The 19,383-nt window shown below is 41.8% G+C and overlaps 1 protein-coding gene across 2 annotated transcripts in view; it reads left to right on the top strand.

Moving 5' to 3' along the window:
• The window catches only part of LOC124610508 (SWI/SNF complex subunit SMARCC2), a 95,665-nt gene that overhangs the window by 72,731 nt on the left and 3,551 nt on the right, over positions 1–19,383 (top strand). For both annotated transcript variants that reach the window (XM_047140165.1, XM_047140164.1), the window contains exons 13-14: positions 14,449–14,606; positions 14,712–14,807. In XM_047140165.1, the coding sequence (XP_046996121.1) occupies positions 14,449–14,606; positions 14,712–14,807 (254 nt within the window). The remainder of the gene's footprint in view (positions 1–14,448; positions 14,607–14,711; positions 14,808–19,383) is intronic.

Here is a 19,383-nt window from a genome sequence, read left to right as displayed (position 1 = left end):
TGTAATGAGCCTTCTACACTTGTTATTCATCATTTACATTTCTGTTTGTTGCAGGGAAATCACTGTGTGTGTGTGTGTGTGTGTGTGCTCATTTTAACGTCAGGCTGGAGCAGTCAGATAAAAACAGTACGTAGAACAGTAGTGGATGTCTTGTGTTCTTGTGTCATCTTCACTTATTGTGTAGCACTGCAGCTCACAGATTATCGCCTCCTGTATTTGGAGAAATTTATTGTTATTAACGTGTGGTAAACAGGAATCAGAGAGAATAGCTATGATTGTATTGGCAAGTGATTAATAACAGAAAAGAGCAAAGCAGGAAACACATTACTGAGGCAACTGTAATTGAATTTTCTACAGGACTTCGAACTCAAAACCATTTGGCTTCTGACCGTACTGTTTATGTATAGTTGCATGGGTGCAATATGTGTTTAATTAGTCAGTAAATCAACCGATTAAATGCAAAAAGTTGAGAATAATTAGAAAGGTTTCTAGTGCCGTATCTACATGTGAAGGTTTTACCACATAATCCAATCAAAAGAGCTGCAAAACAGATCATGGAGGGTAATGAGTTTGTAAACTACACAACTGCATAAATCACACAATTCATCTGAAAGCTTTTGTGACAGTACAGCCTGCATTCAAAAACTAAATGGAGAGAAATGTTTATAACCACCACTTTGGATTCATTTAATCTATTTATTCTGCATATAGTTGTAAGAAGTATACCTACAGCAGAAATAATTTTCATCCATAGAATAACGAAAGCTAATCTGTGACCTACAACTGCAATTGGCTACAGGTCGAATGCACTCAGCGTGGAGGTCGCCGGCCTTCTGCTAAACGCCAGCAAACCCACATCAAATACTTCACCATCAAAACAGGTCAATGAGCAATGTAGTGTCGTGTGCGACATCTGTTGTTTGACAAAAAAACTATTTGTGCAGTTGCCTGCACCGCCGTAAGGACGGTCAATCTGTTTATTCTGTGATCTGTGATGATATCGTGTCTAAATCATGAGGAAACATTTTGTCGGTGTCAGTTCATGTTTTATAGTAGGGGTGGAGTTTGTTCATTAACAATATACTCCATTACACACTATTTGTAATACTGCATGTATGTATTTGTGTGTGTGTGTGTGTGTGTGTGTGTGTGTGTAGTATGGTGATGTTGAGAGAAGGGAGAAGGTGAAACCCACTGCCAGCTCATAGCCTACTCCTTGTGAATAGCTCCAAGGGGGCCACCAAGCTTAATGTCCCCATCCGACAGACGGATCACCATCAACAGTGTCACATGCCATCACTTCATGAGACACTGCAGAGAGGTTTGGTATTTGAACCAGGACATTGACACAAAGTCTGATGATCACAAACCTTATACCACAACCTCTCTTCCTTTGCCAGCTGCCAGCCAAATATGGACAGTGAAAACTTGTTCCACCACCAGGGTTTGCACTGGCTCACCCCTGGGTTGAGTGCCACCTAACAAGCTTGTGTTAGCAACTTTGGCCACGGAGGCGGGTTAGTAGGGACAGAATGTGAACTAAAGATGGATTATAAATGGAAAATAAAATGAAATTTGGCAAGACATTTGCAGTTAGGAGCAGAAGGGAAGGGAAAACTGAAGAGGAAGAAAAGGGGAGAGAGTAATTGAGGGAAGGAGAAAAAATAACAATAAACGAGTAAATAATAAATACCATTTTAACAATTGTCATAGGGCTGGTCTGTTATCAGAGGTTAAGTTCAAGAAGGGGATGTGATGAGAGGATATGCTGGAGAGCAGAGTTTCATCTCCAGAATTCCAAATTACCTGTCTGGTGAAGCAATTATGCTGCATAGCATGCTCAGTAGCTGGATACTGGAAAGCACCAAGACAATTGATTCTTCTTTGTACATTTGAGTGTGTCCATTTATAGAAAATCATGCAGTGAACCAGTTACCCGGTAGAGAACAATAGTTTCACATGTGTACTACCTTTAATGTTGTTGTTCTTGCAAGTAGAGGGACTGGGCTGTGGTAGGGGTTGAGTGTGAGAGTAAGATTTTATAGTTGGAATGCTTGCAATGTACGAGGTGCATTCAAGTTCTAAGGCCTCCGATTTTTTTTTTCTAATTAACTGCTCACCCGAAATCGATGAAACTGGCGTTACTTCTCGACGTAATCGCCCTGCAGACGTACACATTTTTCACAACGCTGACGCCATGATTCCATGGCAGTGGCAAAGGCTTCTTTAGGAGTCTGTTTTGACCACTGGAAAATCGCTGAGGCAATAGCAGCACGACTGGTGAATGTGCAGCCACGGAGAGTGTCTTTCATTGTTGGAAAATGCCAAAAGTCACTAGGAGCCAGGTCAGATGAGTAGGGAGCATGAGGAATCACTTCAAAGTTGTTATCACCAAGAAACTGTTGCGTAACGTTAGCTCGATGTGCGGGTGCGTTGTCTTGGTGAAACAGCACACGCGTAGCCCTTCCCGGACGTTTTTGTTGCAGTGCAGGAAGGAATTTGTTCTTCAAAACATTTTCGTAGGATGCACCTGTTACCGTAGTGCCTTTTGGAACGCAATGGGTAAGGATTAAGCCCTCGCTGTCCCAGAACATGGACACCATCATTTTTTCAGCACTGGTGGTTAACCGAAATTTTTTTGGTGGTGGTGAATCTGTGTGCTTCCATTGAGCTGACTGGCACTTTGTTTCTGGATTGAAAAATGGCATCCACATCTCATCCATTGTCACAACCGACGAAAAGAAAGTCTCATTCATGCTGTCGTTGCGCGTCAACATTGCTTGGCAACATGCCACATGGGCAGCCATGTGGTCATCCGTCAACATTCGTGGCACCCACCTGGATGACACTTTTCGCATTTTCAGGTCGTCATGCAGGATTGTGTGCACAGAACCCACAGAAATGCCAACTCTGGAGGCAATCTGTTCAACAGTCATTCGGCAATCCCCCGAAACAATTCTCTCCACTTTCTCGATCATGTCGTCAGACCGGCTTGTGCGAGCCCGAGGTTGTTTCGGTTTGTTGTCACACGATGTTCTGCCTTCATTAAACTGTCGCACCCACGAACGCACTTTGGACACGTCCATAACTCCATCACCACATGTCTCCTTCAACTGTCGATGAATTTCAGTTGGTTCCACACCACGCAAATTCAGAAAACGAATGATTGCACGCTGTTCAAGTAAGGAAAATGTCGCCATTTTAAGCATTTAAAACAGTTCTCATTCTCGCCGCTGGCGGTAAAATTCCATCTGCCGTACGGTGCTGCAATCTCTGGGACGTATTGACAATGAACGCGGCCTCATTTTAAAACAATGTGCATGTTTCTATCTTTTTCCAGTCCGGAGAAAAAAAATCGGAGGCCTTAGAACTTGAATGCACCTCGTAAAAGAACTTTGCAGTATGGATGGTGGTATTGGAATATTACATAATTTGGTAAAGATGTTGCGAGAGGACAATAGAAGGTGTATGGGGAATATAATAGGTGTAGATGATCAAAATTCAGGACTTTGCCTGAAAAAGTTATAGCTGCGGTAAAGGTATTGTTGTTCACTGTAGGTTTGTTTGATGAGTGGCTGTTTGGTTGCGAGCCTTAATGAGATTGAAGTCGACATCTGAGGTGGTAGCTTTGGTTTTGGATAGAGGTCAAATGAATTTCATGTGAGAATTAAGCTTTTGCAGAAATTGAATGAGTTCTTAGCTACTGTGAGTCCATACTGCAAATATATCATCATTAAATCTGCACCAAGTTGGGGCACAGATTCTGACAATTGAGCAATACCTCTTCCGTATGACCTGCTGAAGGTTAACGTAAGACAGGGTTATACTCGTTCACTTAGCTGACCCACCGTATTTGCCATCAAAGAAGAAGAGCTTATGGTTAAGGATGAAGTTCACTAGTGTGATAGTGACCAAGTGGCACTTTTTTTTGGGATTTTCAGTTGGTTACAGGGGTAGACAGTGTTCAAGGGATTAAAGATCCTATGTAAATGAGATGGTGATGTTACATCAGTAGATACAAGGAGGCTGGGAGGGAAATAGATTTGAAACACGTCGGAAAATGAATAGTACCTTTTATGCATTAAGGGAAGTTCTGCATGATAGATTGGAGGTGCAGGTCTCACAGAGCTGAGTTATGTCTAATTAGAGCTTTGCAGTCTGCTATAGGAGACAGTTGTAAAGTGCATGCCACTATTAGAATTTTCTGCAGCTCAGTCTGGATGGAGGGCATAGTCACGAGGAACAGTTTTATATGTTAATGTGTCCAAGAATGAAGAATTGTCCAGTGTCAAATGCCATGTTAGTGGGGTTTTTGCCCTAGGTGGCATGATAATAGTTGACTTCATATCATGGGTGCCTTGGGATTAAGTAGGACTATGGTTTGAGGTTTCAGAGATATTTTATTGTAAGAATTGGAGGAGGTGCTACAAGTGGAGAATTTCTGCAGTACCAAGAGAAGCTGCTTTTGGATGAGGGTATATGAATCCTCTCGGACTTTAGGATGGAATGTTTTGGCCAGCATCTGATTCTTACTTTATTGCGTATGTATTTGGACTTTGTGGTATAGGTATTCACAGTTGAGTCTCTCTCTCTCTCTCTCTCTCTCTCTCTCTCTCTCTCTCTCTCTCTCTCTCTCTCTCTCTCTTTCTGTGTGTGTGTGTGTGTGTGTGTGTGTGTGTGTGTGTGTGTGTAAGTAAGAGTTGGTCTTTAGGGCCTGTGATTAAGTTTTGCTGTGATACTGAAGGTTAGGCCTTTCACTAGAGCAGATACGTCTGTAGCAGAGTGAGATCTGTACAGCAAGTATAAACTTGAATGTTTGCTGGGGTTGTGATATGTTAGAGTATGATTATGGCTCTGGTTGAGACAGAGTGGCAGTTGCACGGAGGCCAAACTGAGTTTGTTGGAAATGTGGCATTATTTGTTGGGGGCAGTATTATGAGTTGTTGTTGCATGATAGGGGAGAGGATCTGTATTAGCACGAAATTGTTGTAGATGCAGAAAGAAAATTTTATGTGAGAGGAACATTAACTAGTATTGTGCAGTATAGCTGCAATGCTATGTAACAGCTGTATCGATGATTTAGTAAGAACATGGACGCTTCACCAGATATGAGCATTGGAAACTAGAAATATTACACTACTTTGTACTGATGTATCTACATCTGCATCTGCATGGCTACTCAAAAATTCGCATTTAAGTGCCTGGCAGTGGGTATCATCAAATCATTTTCACACTATTTATCTATCATTTCACCCTCATACAACCTGCAGGAAAAACAAACATTTGAATCTCTCCATGTGAGATCTGATTCTATTATTTTATTATTATGATTATTTTTCCATATGTTGGTGAACATCAACAAAATATTTTTGCATTTGGAGATGGGAGTTGGTGATTGAAATTACGTGAAAAGATCTCACTGCAATGAAAAAGCCTTTGTTTTAATGCTTGCCACACCATCTCACCAGTCACATCCAAGACTCTCTCCCATATCTTATGAAAATACAAGATGAGTTGCCCATCTTTGAACTTTTTCAATATACTTTGTCAATCCTGTCTGGTAAGGCTTCCACACTGCACAGCAAAACTGTAGCAGAGGATGGAGAAGTGTAGTGTAAGCATCTTCCCAGTGTTCTGCCAATAAAACACTGTCTTTGGTTTGCCTTCCCAACAACATTTTCTGTGTGATCATTCCATTTCAAGTTGTTCATAATTGTAATCCTTTTCTCAGAGATTAAGCCTAGTATTGTATTAGAAATAGTAAGGAAGTTCAAGTCATCAAGTAACATTGATGTTTATGACATGTCTTGCAACTTGCTGAAGAAAATCATTGACTCAATTGTTTATCCATTGACTTAGTGTGTAAATGAATGTATATCAGAGGGATACTTTCCAGAGAAGCTGAGCGTATCTAGGGTGTTCTGATGTATAAAAAGGATGCAGGTTTCTGACAAATATCAATAGTTCCAGTCCTGGCCAAAATAATAGAATACATCATTTACCATCAACTGTCTGCTCATTTTGAAAAACTTGAAATATTTCATGTACTAAAATATGGATTTAGATAAAAATTATCAACAATTGATGCAACAGACACTATAATTAAATATGTTCTTAAAAGTATTTGTGGAGAAGGGCTTTGCTCAAGTCTCTTCCTCTGTATAGGACATGACACACTTCTACAGAAATTCCATTTCTGTGGCATCAGGGGTAACAGCCTAAAACTATTAACATCTTATCTCCAAAATTGTAGGCAATTTGAGTGTATTGGCACAGAAAAGTCTACAGAAAAACAAATTGAGGTGGGAGTTCAGCAGGGATCTGTATTAGAACCATCTATTGTTTTGTATAAGTTCCAGTATGCTGCTGTTTGTCGATGACACTACCATACTAAATTATAACCATAATCTGAATAATCTAAAAAGACTGTGTTGACATATTGGTGTGGGTCAAATGGCTTTCTCCTGAATGAGAACAAAACACAAAAAATGGTATGTAGTCTAAAGGACAAAAGCCCTATTCATGATCCTAGTTACATAAAGTTTGTGAAGGTATACTTAGATGTCAAATTGTCCTGTGAGCAACATACAAAATACATTAGTGTTAAATTGCCTAGAGTAATTTACTTACTAAGATGTCTTATGAAATGCATACCAGCAGCCTATGTTAAAACATCTTATTTTGCATGTTTTCAAAGTATTATGTCATATGGACTTACTCTCTGAGGAAATTTGAACCATGTTCAAAACGTATTACTTCTGTAGGAGAAAGCAATCATAATCATTACATGTTCTCAACATAAAGCACATTATAAGCACTTGTTCTCTGAATGTAAAATAATGGCTGTTTATCTGTGTAGACAAAAGTGTTAATTTGTACAAAACAGAATTTTGCATGAAGTAAAAAGTAGAAATAATATTCATGGCCACAACACAAGGAAAAAATAAATTCATATGTACGTCTTACCACAGACTATAAAACAGTGGAAAATCCAGGATGGAATGTAACAGTACCAGAGAAGGAAAGCTGCTACTCACCATATAGCAGAGATGCTGAGTCGCGATAGGAACAATAAAAAGATTCACACACTCATAGCTTTCGGCCATTAAGGCCTTTGCCAGCAGTAGACACACATACATACACGCGCGCGCACTCACACACACTCATGCAAACGCAACTTGCACACACGTCTGCAGTCTCAGAGAACTGATACTACACTGCGAGCAGCAGCACCAGTGCATGATGGGAATGGCAACTGGGTGGGGATAAGGAGGAGGCTGGGGTGGGGAGGGGGAGGGATAGTATGGTGGGAGTGGCGGACAGTGAAGTGTTACAGTTTAGACGGAGGGCAGGAGAGAAGGTGCAGAGGGGGGGAGGAGGTAAGTAGAGGAAAGGAGAGAAATAAAAATAGAAAGAAATTAAAAGACTGGGTGTGGCAGTGAAATGACGGCTGTGTAGTGCTGGAATGGGAACAGGGAGGGGGCTGGATGGGTGAGGACAGTGAGTAACGAAGGAGGGTTATGGGAACATAGGATGTATTGCAGGGAAAGTTCCCACATGCGCAATTCAGAAAAGCTGGTGTTGGTGGGAAGGATCCATATGGCACAGGCTATGAAGCAATCATCGAGATGAGGGGCATCTTCAGCAACAGGGTGGTCCACTTGTTTTTTAGCCATAGTTTGTCGGTGGCCGTTCATGCGGACAGACAGCTTGTTGGTAGTCATGCCTACATAGAATGCAGCACAGTGGTTGCAGCTTAGCTTGTAAATCACATGACTGGTTTCACAGGTAGCCCTGCCTTTGATGGGATAGGTGATGTTAGTGACCGGACTGGAGCAGGTGGTGGTAGGAGGATGTATGGGACAGGTCTTCCATCTTGGTCTATTACAGGGGTATGAGCCATGAGGTAAGTGGTTGGGAGCAGGGGTTGTGTAAGGATGGACGAGTATATTGTGTAGGTTTGGTGGACGGTGGAATATCACACTAGGAGGGGTGGGGAGGATAGTGGGTAGGACATTTCTCATTTCAGGGCATGACGAGAGGTAATTGAAACCCTGGCAGAGAATGTAATTCAGTTGCTCCGGTCCCAGATAGTACTGAGTTACGAGGGGAATGCTCCTCTGTGGCCGGACTGTGGGACTTTGGGAGGTGGTGGGAGACTGGAAAGATAAGGCATGGGAGATTTGTTTTTGTACAAGGATGGGAGGATATTTACAGTCAGTGAAGGCTTCAGTGAGCCCTTCGGTATATTTAGAGAAGGACTGCTCATCACTGCAGATGCGATGACCACGGGTGGCTGGGCTGTATGGAAGGGACTTCTTTGTATGGAATGGGTGGCAGCTGTCGAAGTGGAGGTATTGCTGGTGGTTAGTAGGTTTGATATGGGCGGAGGTACTGATGTAGCTATCTCTGAGGTGGAGGTCAACACCTAGGAAGGTGGCTTGTTGGGTTGAGTAGGACCAGGTGGAGCAAATGGGGGAGAAGTTGTTGAAGTTCTGGAGGAATGCAAATAAGGTGCCCTCACCTTCAATCCAGATAGCAAAGATGTCATCGATGAATCTGAATCAGGTGAGGGGTTTAGGATTCTGGGTTTTTAGGAAGGATTCCTCTAGATGGTCGATGAATAGGTTAGCATGGGATGGTGCCATGCAGGTGCTTATAGCTGTATCACGGATTTGTTTGTAGGTAATGCCTTCAAAGGAGAAGTAATTGTGGGTGAGGATAAAGTTGGTCATGGAGACTAAGAAGGAGGTTGCTGGTTTGGAATCCATAGGGTGTCTGCAAAGGTAGTATTTGATAACAGTAAGGCTGTGAGCATTAGGAATGTTAGTGTACAGGGAGGTGGCATCAATAGTGACGAGCAGGGCACCATGTGGTAAAGGGAAAGGAACTGTGGAGAGTCGGTCGAGGAAGTGGTTGGTATCTTTTATATAGGAGGATAGGTTCCGGGTAATAGGTTGAAGGTGTTGGTCTACAAGAGTAGAGATTCTCTCAGTGGGGGCACAGTAACCAGCCACAATGGGGCGTCCTGGGTGGTTGGGTTTATGGACTTTAGGAAGCATGTAGAAGGTGGGAGTGCGGGGAGTGGTAGGAGTAAATAGAGAGATGGACTCTGGGGAGAGGTTCTGGGATGGGCCTAAGGATTTGAGTATTGTGCCTATCATGACTCAGCTTCTCTGCTATATGGTGAGTAGCAACTTTCTGTCTCTGGTATTGTTACTATAGACCATCAGAGACAGTCAGTAGCTATGAACAAGTGGGTAAAACTATTTAATAAGTTTCCACAGATTAAATAAACAGCTTATTGCCAAACCCATTCATGAATTAAGAGTATTTTTTACTGTGACACAGAACCACTGACATCTCATACTAATGTAATGATAATGCAGTATAAAAAATTTGTCTATTTCTATAATGGCCTCATGACAATAAAATTATCTTATCTTACCTAACTATTTAGTTTAACTGAAATCTCTTAGCTTTGTGTGATTTATTGTAAAACTGAAATTCAGTGGATTGCTTTTAGTATTCGTGTGGATAACCTCGTTCTTTCCATAATTTAAGGTCCATTGCCACTTTTCACACCATACACATTTCTTACTTAAATGATTTTGCATTTGGTTTTGACCTTATGATGACTTTACTTGACTGTAAATGACAGCAGCATTTGTGAGCAGTCTAAGATGACTGCTGAGATTGTCTCCTAAATCATTTATTAGGAACAATAGAGTGCATATATGATTTCCTTGAGGAACACGACGTATCACATCCATTTTAATCGGTGACAGTCTGTTAATTACTGTGAACCATGACATTTCTGATAGCTAACACTTGGTTCAAGAATCATGAAAGAAGGTTGTATACATGGAAGAACCCTGGAGATACTAAAAGGTTTCAGATAGATTATGTAATGGTTAGACAGAAATTTAGGAACCAGGTTTTAAATTGTAAGACATTTCCAGGGGCAGATGTGGACTCTGACCACAATCTACTGGTTATGAACTGTAGATTAAAACTGAAGGAACTGGAAAAAGGTGGGAATTTAAGGAGATGGGACCTGGATAAACTGAAAGAACCAGAGGTTGTACAGAGTTTCAGGGAGAGCATAAGGGAACAATTGACAGGAATGGGGAAAAGAAATACAGTAGAAGAAGAATGGGTAGCTTTGAGGGATGAAATAGTGAAGGCAGCAGAGGATCAAGTAGGTAAAAAGACGAGGGCTAGTAGAAATCCTTGGGTAACAGAAGAGATACCGGATTTAATTGATGAAAGGAGAAAATACAAAAATACAATAAATGAAGTAGGCAAAAAGGAATACAAATGTCTCAAAAATGAGATTGACAGGAAGTGCAAAATGGCTAAGCAGGGATGGCTAGAGGACAAATGCAAGGATGTAGAGGCTTATCTCACGAGGAGTAAGATAGATACTGCCTACAGGAAAATTAAAGAGACCTTTGGAGATAAGAGAACCACTTGTATGAATGTCAAGAGCTAAGATGGAAACCCAGTTCTAAGCAAAGTAGGGAAAGCAGAAAGGTGGAAGGAGTATATAGAGGGCCTATACAAGGGCGATGTACTTGAGGACAATATTATGGAAATGGAAGAGGATGTAGATGAAGAAGAAGTGGGAGAAAAGATACTGCGTGAAGAGTTTGACAGAGCACTGAAAGACCTGAGTCGAAACAAGGCCCCGGGAGTAGACAACATTCCATTAGAACTACTGACAGCCTTGGGAGAGCCAGTCCTGACAAAACTCTACCATCTGGTGAGCAAGATGTATGAGACAGGCGAAATTCTCTCAGACTTCAAGAAGAATATAATAATTCCAATCCCAAAGATAGCAGGTGTTGACAGATGCGAAAATTACCGAACTATCAGTTTAATAAGTCACAGCTGCAAAATACTAATGCGAATTCTTTACAGACGAATGGAAAAACTGGTAGAAGCCGACATCGGGGAAGATCAGTTTGGATTCCGCAGAAATATTGGAATACGTGAGGCAATACTGACCTTACGACTTATCTTGGAAGAAAGATTAAGGAAAGGCAAACCTACATTTCTAGCATTTGTAGACTTAGAGAAAGCTTTTGACAATGTTGACTGGAATACTCTCTTTCAAATTCTGAAGGTGGCAGGGGTAAAATACAGGGAGCGAAAGGCTATTTACAATTTGTACAGAAACCAGATGGCAGTTATTAGAGTCGAGGGACATGAAAGGGAAGCAGTGGTTGGGAAGGGAGTGAGACAGGGTTGTAGCCTCTCCCCAATGTTATTCAATCTGTATATTGAGCAAGCAGTAAAGGAAACAAAAGAAAAATTCAGAGTAGGTATTAAAATCCATGGAGAAGAAATAAAAACTTTGAGGTTTGCTGATAACATTGTAATTCTGTCAGAGACAGCAAAGGACTTGCAAGAGCAGTTGAATGGAATGGACAGTGTCTTGAAAGGAGGGTATAAGATGAACATCAACAAAAGCAAAGCGAGGATAATGGAATGTAGTCGAATTAAGTTGGGTGATGCTGTGGGAATTAGATTAGGAAATGAGACACTTAAAGTAGTAAAGGAGTTTTGCTATTTGGGGAGCAAAATAACTGATGATGGTCGAAGTAGAGAGGATATAAAATGTAGACTGGCAATGGCAAGGAAGGCGTTTCTGAAGAGGAGAAATTTGTTAACATCGAGTATAGATTTAAGTGTCAGGAAGTCATTTCTGAAAGTATTTGTATGGAGTGTAGCCATGTATGGAAGGGAAACAAGGACGATAAATAGTTTAGACAAGAAGAGAATAGAAGCTTTCGAAATGTGGTGCTACAGAAGAATGCTGAAGATTAGATGGGTAGATCACATAACTAATGAGGAGGTATTGAGCAGAATTGGGGAGAAGAGGAGTTTGTGGCACAACTTGACTAGAAGAAGGGATCGGTTGGTAAAACATGTTCTGAGGCATCAAGGGATCACCAATTTAGTACTGGAGGGCAGCGTGGAGGGTAAAAATTGTAGAGGGAGACCAAGAGATGAATACACTAAGCAGATTCAGAAGGATGTAGGCGGCAGTAGGTACTGGGAGATGAAGAACCTTGCACAGGATAGAGTAGCATAGAGAGCTGCATCAAGCCAGTCTCAGGACTGAAGACCACCACCACCACCACAACAACAACAACAACAACAACAACAACAACACGACATTTCTGACAAGAAATCACGACTCCAGTCGCACAACTGACATGATACTCCGTAGGCACCCAGTTTGGTTAGAAGCTGCTTGTGAATAATAGTATCAGAAGCCTTTAGGACCCTGGAAATGTAGAAATGTGAGATCAGTTTGAGATACCCTGTTTATAGCACTCATTACTTCATGAGAATAAAGAGCTAGCTGTGTTTTCTGAATCCGTGATGACCATGTGTTAGTATATTATTTAACTCAAGGTAATTCATAATGTTTGAACACAGTATATAGTCCAAAATCCTACTGCAAGTCCACATCAATGGAAGGGGTTTTAATTTAATGTATTGATATGGGTCTGTGATTTAGTGGATTACTCCTATTTCCTTTCGCGAAAAGTGGTATGACTGTTGCAACTTTCCAACCTTTAGGTATGGATCTTTTGTTGAGTGAGCACTTATATATGATTGTTAAGCACAGAGCTATTATATCAGCACAGTCTGAAAGGTAAATGGTGTACAACCTGGTCCTGAAGACTTGCCTGTATTAAATGATTTGAGTTGCTGTACTACACCAAAGATATGTACTTCTCAGTTACTCATGTGGACAGCAGATTTGGATTCGAATCCTGGAATATTTACTTCATCTTCTTTGGTGAAGGAATTTCAGAAAATGGTATTTATTAACTTTTCTTTAGTGATACTGTTATCAGTAACATTACCGTTGCTGCCTCACATTGAAGGTATTGCTGTGTCCTGCTGCTGGTTACTTTATATATGACCAGGATCTCTTCCGATTTTTTGCTAGATTTTGTAGCAGAATTTTGTTGTGGAAACTATTAAAAGCATCTTCCACTGAAGTCCACATTAAATTTTGAGCTTTTGAAAAATTTTGCCAGTCTCGGAGGTTTTGTATTCTTTTAAATTGGCATGCTTTTTCCGTTGTTTCTGCAGCCATTTTGTGACATGTTTTGTGTACTATTGGGAGGGGGGAGAGATCAGTTTCCTGGTTTAGAAGAAATGGAAACTGCCTTTTGGGAAAGTGTCAGGCGAATTTTTCCTTGCTTTTTTTAAACATATAAGTAATAATGAATCAAAATAAAGATAGACTGCAAATGGAATTGTACAAACAATGTCGAATAATCTCAAATTATAATTTAAGAATTTCAGCAAATAAAACTAAAGTTATGATATTCTTTGATCAAATATCATCTGAATTAAACTGGAGCAAGTGCAACATTTCCATTGTGTTGGGTGTGACATAAAGCTTGAAAGGAAGACAAATAGATCAGATTAGAGGAAATGTGACTCTATTGCAATACCTTATGAAGGGGAAGCAAGAAAAAAGATTCAGATTGTACTGTTGTGTGTATAACACAATTTATTAAATACAAGACAGAATATTCTTGAGGCACTGATAAGAGTATGCCAACACTAACCATAGTCAAGTGACAGAACAGAACACATGAACAAGGCCAGCCACAGCCAGTGCCTAATTCATAAACAGTTGTGTTGCCATAGTCACAGTAAGACTGATTCTCTTGTGGCATCCAAATGCCATCTGGCTGGAATAAGCATACCGAATTTACAGCACAAGGCTATATTATATAGTGCAGTCTAAGCTTTGATTCTGCTTGACCTAAAGTATCTTGTTATGGTAGAAAGCAATGCCACTGGCAGTGTTTGCAGCAGTATAACTTGTGGAGCTTGGGAGACTGTATCATATATCTCCACTCCTTAGCAAAGGGGATAAGAATGCAAATTATATTTCATAAGCTGATGGTAGTCCCTAAGTTATTACATGCATCATTGTGTCGGACTCCATTGCCAAAAGACCTAAGCAATTGCAAAATCTTGAATAGGTAAAAGGTTCCTACATAACAGATAAAATCGGAAATTACTTTATAGTTAGAAAACTAGGTGTGCTATCAACGCAGAACCATGCTAAATCCAAACATGTTCTTTCTGTGCGTTTCAGAAACAAAGATCCCAAAGAAAATCAGACAAATAAAATGTTTCCTTAGAATGAAATTATACATAGTACAAATTGTTATGAATTATTTGGTGCTTTGATCTGTTTGCTGTTAGAGTGCAAACCTTGGAAAAATAAAGCTTATATTAAGTGCATTTAAAATCTTGTAGATGTGTCTGTGACCCTCTGACTGTTAAACTAGCAATTGTAATAGAAAAAAGGAAAGTAAATAGAAACTAGTTATTTCTTTATTATGCAACCGCTCATAAAATTGTCCATCTAAAATTTGCTTAATCACAAATGTAATGTTACAGGTGGTGGAGCATTGGGCCCATTAGCATATCAGCCAATTCCATTCAGCAAAGCTGGTAATCCAATTATGTCAACAGTAGCATTTTTAGCTTCTGTAGTTGATCCAAGGGTTGCAGCATCTGCAGCAAAGGCAGCAATGGAAGAATTTGCAAGTATCAAGGTGAGGGTTTTTTGTTATTTTTCCCCCTTGCCACTGCAAAACATGATTGTTACTAAATAGTGTATTCCTGATACTTCATATGGAAACCGGAATTCCTGTTTCCAGGATGAGGTTCCTGCTGCTCTAATGGATGCTCATGTCAAGAATGTTGAAGCCTCATCCACTGAAGGCAAATTTGATCCCTCTGCAGGATTAGCACAGGTTTGTTAATACACCCTCAATGTTTTTTTAGTTACTTCGATTCTCATTGGGTATTGTGTTGGCCTACTGATCCAGAACAGTAGAGCTGCATTTTTACTACACACGCCGATGTACACCAAGACCACTGTCCACCCTGAGACTGAATGTTATATGGTTGGCATTGTGGGCACATTACACTGTAAGAAAAGTCTATACAGTAAGAAAGCATATAGGGGAAGCAGACACGTATGGGGAGTCATTCTAGTGATGATTTAGACAGCATATGGGGAAACTGACTGACATAGCCATTCACGCATCTTTTCATCCTACATAGTTGTGTTTATCTTTATACTGTATACCTCTTTACTTCTGTATGCATCCTCTTTGGTTTGAAGCTGGCACAGTACTTACAGTAGAATATCTTTGGCTTCCCCCTGACAACCATGCCTCCATCCTTGCTACCCTCCCTGTTTTCCTTTCCCTGTTGTTTCATAACCTGAGTTGTGAGTAACTGAATCCACTTTCCCTTCTTCCCTTTCTTTCCCCTCTCTCCTCCATGATGAAGGGACATTTGTTCCGAAAGCTAGGAACGTAAATTTTCGGTTCTGCTTTTTGTGTATCTATCGGCTGTACTGAGGTGAGGTAAGTACTGGCTAGCCCCTCTATCTCTTTGTTAGTATTTGTTTCACATCTTTATATGAGATTTTCCATTAATCATTTAGATCACCTATATGGTCCACATCCGTCATTGTTTTGTCCCTTTTGTTAGCTATCACTTACATCTGTCATCTAAACACTTTCTCTTCTTCAGTGTTTTATATATACATAAATAAATAGTTTCGTCACCAACTGTGCTAGTTTCATTTTCCTCCTGTTATCTTGTTCCGTTTATAGTCCACTTCTCTCTTTTTATTTATTGATTTATTTATTTAACATTACATAGTTTTAACGTTCGTTATTCGCTGTTTTCCAGCCAACAATCACTGCCAACAATCCCTTCCACACCTACCAGTATCATCCATTTCCGTCGATTTCGTGTTGCTGGCGATAATTTTGTGTCATTGGCTATCTTTCTCTGCCACAGGAAAATTTTTTTGGGACATTTCTCCGCCAACCGCGATCTTTTTTTGTGGCACACGCGATCTTTTTTGCAGCACGCGCGATCGTTTTTGCGGCACTCCCTATCTCAGTTTTTGAGCAACGTGTGTTCTTTTCCCCTGATCTGGACATACTTGCTTGGTCTGGTCAACTTTTTCCGTATTTTTCTTATTTAGTGGTCTTCCTTTGGTATTGAACATTACCAACACAATTTCTTTCTTTCTCGTCCTTCCCTCCTTGTTTTATTCCTTCCTTTGATTACTATTTTAACTTTAGTTATTTAATTTCCCTACCCACCAGTTACCCACTATGTACCCTAATCCTATACCACATTATTTACATTCATTCCGGAAACATGCATTCACCGTAGCCAAACTGCAATCCCACATACTTTTCCTCCGGTCCTGCTTAACCTTTGGAATTACCCCTAAAGGACTTACCTTAAAAGTTCCCATCTCTGGGTGCAATTCCTCCTTCCACCTGTCTCTCCTGGACTTCCAGAACCTTCAATCCTTAGCCCTTACCCAACTTGTCCTGAATCTCTACACTACTTCATGTAACCACCACTCCCAGCAGCTCCTATCTCTCTTCAAAGTCCTCCACCTCTCAAACCCTTGCTTGGAGAACACACTCAGGAACATCATCCTAGAAGCCAGCTGCAAACTTGAGTTCCATGCCACACACCACCTGAAGAGACTATCCACAGTGCTAGTGCAACACCTAAGAAGTGGGGTCCCTCTCCCTATCCCTCACAAACACTAACCACAACAGAACCTTCAACAAACCCCCCTCATAGCCAACAAACCTAGCCTAGCCATCCTACTCAACCTCCCCATCCCAGCACATACCGCACACAGACCACATCTCAACTATAACCACAGCCAAATGCCACATATCACCAGTCCCAATTCAGTTCTAAACCTCTCATCCAGATCCCTCTCTCCTCCAGAGACATCTGTTCTATAAAAAGGCTTAACCTTTGGCCCCACACCTAAATTCAACCACACCGCCCTGGTTAAAGATCTCCTCTCATTCACCCGGAACCCCAACTGGAAATATCACTTCACTACCCAAACACAGCCCCCAAATACTAGACCCAGTGTTGAACCCTGTCTAGAACAGTTCCGACCGCCTTCTCAAAGGGATCCTCCTCCCCTCCCGCAAAAACCATCCCTTGCAGACATTTCAGGAATTCCTCACATCCAGTGTTGCCTCCCGGTCCTTCTTGAAGAACATCCCGACAACCCCCAATATCACCCCAGCAGAATCCCGTGCCATTAAGGAGCTGAAAACAGACCACTCTATTGTCATCCTCCCGGCGGATAAAGGCTCCACAACTGTGATACTTGACCGTGTGGAGTATGTGGCAGAAGGATTGCGTCAACTCTCCGACACCTCAACCTACAAAGCTGTTACCCAGGATCCCATTCCCTCCATCCAGACTTAGCTGCAGAAAATCCTAAAAATCCAAGGTCCCTCACAAGGCCTCACAACGGCTTCCGTAGACTTACTCACTCCACCTGAGCCCCGTACTCCTACCTTCTACCCATTACCCAAAATCCACAAAGAGAACCATCCTGGCCGTCCCATTGTAGCAGGCTTCAAAGCCCCAACAGAACGTATCTCAGCTCTGGTAGACCAACACCTCTAACCTATCACCCGCACACTCCCATCCTACATCAAAGACGCAAACCACTTCCTAGAACGCCTCAAATCCATTCCCACTCCTCTCCCACCTGAAACCTTTCTTGTCACCATAGATGCTACATCCCTTTACACAAACATCCCACATACCCATGGTCTCTCTGCCCTTGAGCACTACCTCTCCCAACACCCACCCGAAGATCTTCCAAAAACGTCGTTCCTTATCATGCTTACCAACTTCATCCTAACCCATAATTACTTCACTTTTGAAGGCCAGACCTACAAAAAAATCAGGGGAACGGCCATGGGAACCTGGATTGCTCCGTCCTATGCTAACCTCTTCATGGGCCGCATGGAGGAGGCTTTCCTGAAGACCCAACAGCTGCTTCCCCTGGCCTGGTATTGCTTTATAGATGACATCTTTGTGGTCTGGAGTCGTGGTGAAGAAACACTCCTTAATTTCCTCCATAACCTCAACTCCTTTTCGAATCTGAATTTCACCTGGACCTTCTCCAAAACCCAAGCCACCTTCCTGGATGTTGACCTTCATCTTGTTGAAGCTCACATCCACACCTCTGTCCATATCAAACCCACAAACAAACTACAGTACCTTCACTTTGATAGCTGCCATCCATTCCACATCAAACGTTCCCTTCCCTACAGCCTAGGTATTTGTGGCAAACGTATCTGCTCCAGTGATGAATCCCTCAACAATTACACCAATAACCTGACCAGTGCTTTCCTCCCCGCAACTATCCTGCAGACCTTGTCCACAAACAGATCTCCCGAGCAATACATTCCTCCCCGTCCAACAACAATGTTCCTACCCCCAGACCACACAGAAGCATCCCCCTTGTCACCCAATATTATCCTGGCCTTGAATACATCAACAAATTACTCCGCCAGGGATATGACTTTCTCAAGTCAGCACCTGAAATGAGATCATCCCGTGACAAAATTCTTCCCACACCACCCAGAGTTGCCTTTCGTCGCCCCCCTAACCTCCGTAACATCCTTGTTAAACCCTACAATATTCCCAGACTACCTTTTCTACCCAGCGGTTCCTACCCCTGTAACCGACCCCACTGCAAAACCTGCCCCATGCATCCCCCACAACCAACTACTCCAGCCCCGCTACTGGTAAAACATACACAATTCGAGGCAGGGCCACATGTGAAACTACACGTCATTTATCAGCTGACATGCCTGCACTGCACAGCCTTTTACATCGGTATGACAACAACTAAACTGGCTAAGCGCATGAACGGACACAGACGAACTGTCCGCCTAGGAGATGTCCAATACCCAGTAGCAGAGCATGCCCTCCAGCATAATTCTAGGGACCTAGGAACCTGCTACACCGTATGTGCCATTTGGCTTCTCCCATCCAACACCAGTCCCTCTGAACTGTGGAGATGGTAACTTGCACTCCAACACATCCTTTCATCCCGCCATCCCCCTGGACTGAACCTACGTTAAACAACCTCACTCCCATTTACTCTTCAGTCTTCTCCTCTTTTCCTTTCGTCTTTAGCCATTCACGCATCTTTTCATCCTACATAGTTGTGTTTATCTTTATACTGTATACCTCTTTACTTCTGTATGCATCCTCTTTGGTTTGAAGCTGGCACAGTACTTACAGTAGAATATCTTTGGCTTCCCCCTGACAACCATGCCTCCATCCTTGCTACCCTCCCTGTTTTCCTTTCCCTGTTGCTTCATAACCTGGGTTGTGAGTAACTGAATCCACTTTCCCTTCTTCCCTTTCTTTCCCCTCTCTCCTCCCTGATGAAGGAACATTTGTTCTGAAAGCTAGGAACGTAAATTTTCGGTTCTGATTTTTGTGTATCTATCG

The sequence above is a fragment of the Schistocerca americana genome, chromosome 1 (genome assembly GCF_021461395.2).
Source record: "Schistocerca americana isolate TAMUIC-IGC-003095 chromosome 1, iqSchAmer2.1, whole genome shotgun sequence".
Lineage (NCBI taxonomy): Eukaryota > Metazoa > Arthropoda > Insecta > Orthoptera > Acrididae > Schistocerca > Schistocerca americana.
Note: the sequence above shows the minus strand (reverse complement) of the source record. Positions and strands in the feature narration are given on the sequence as shown.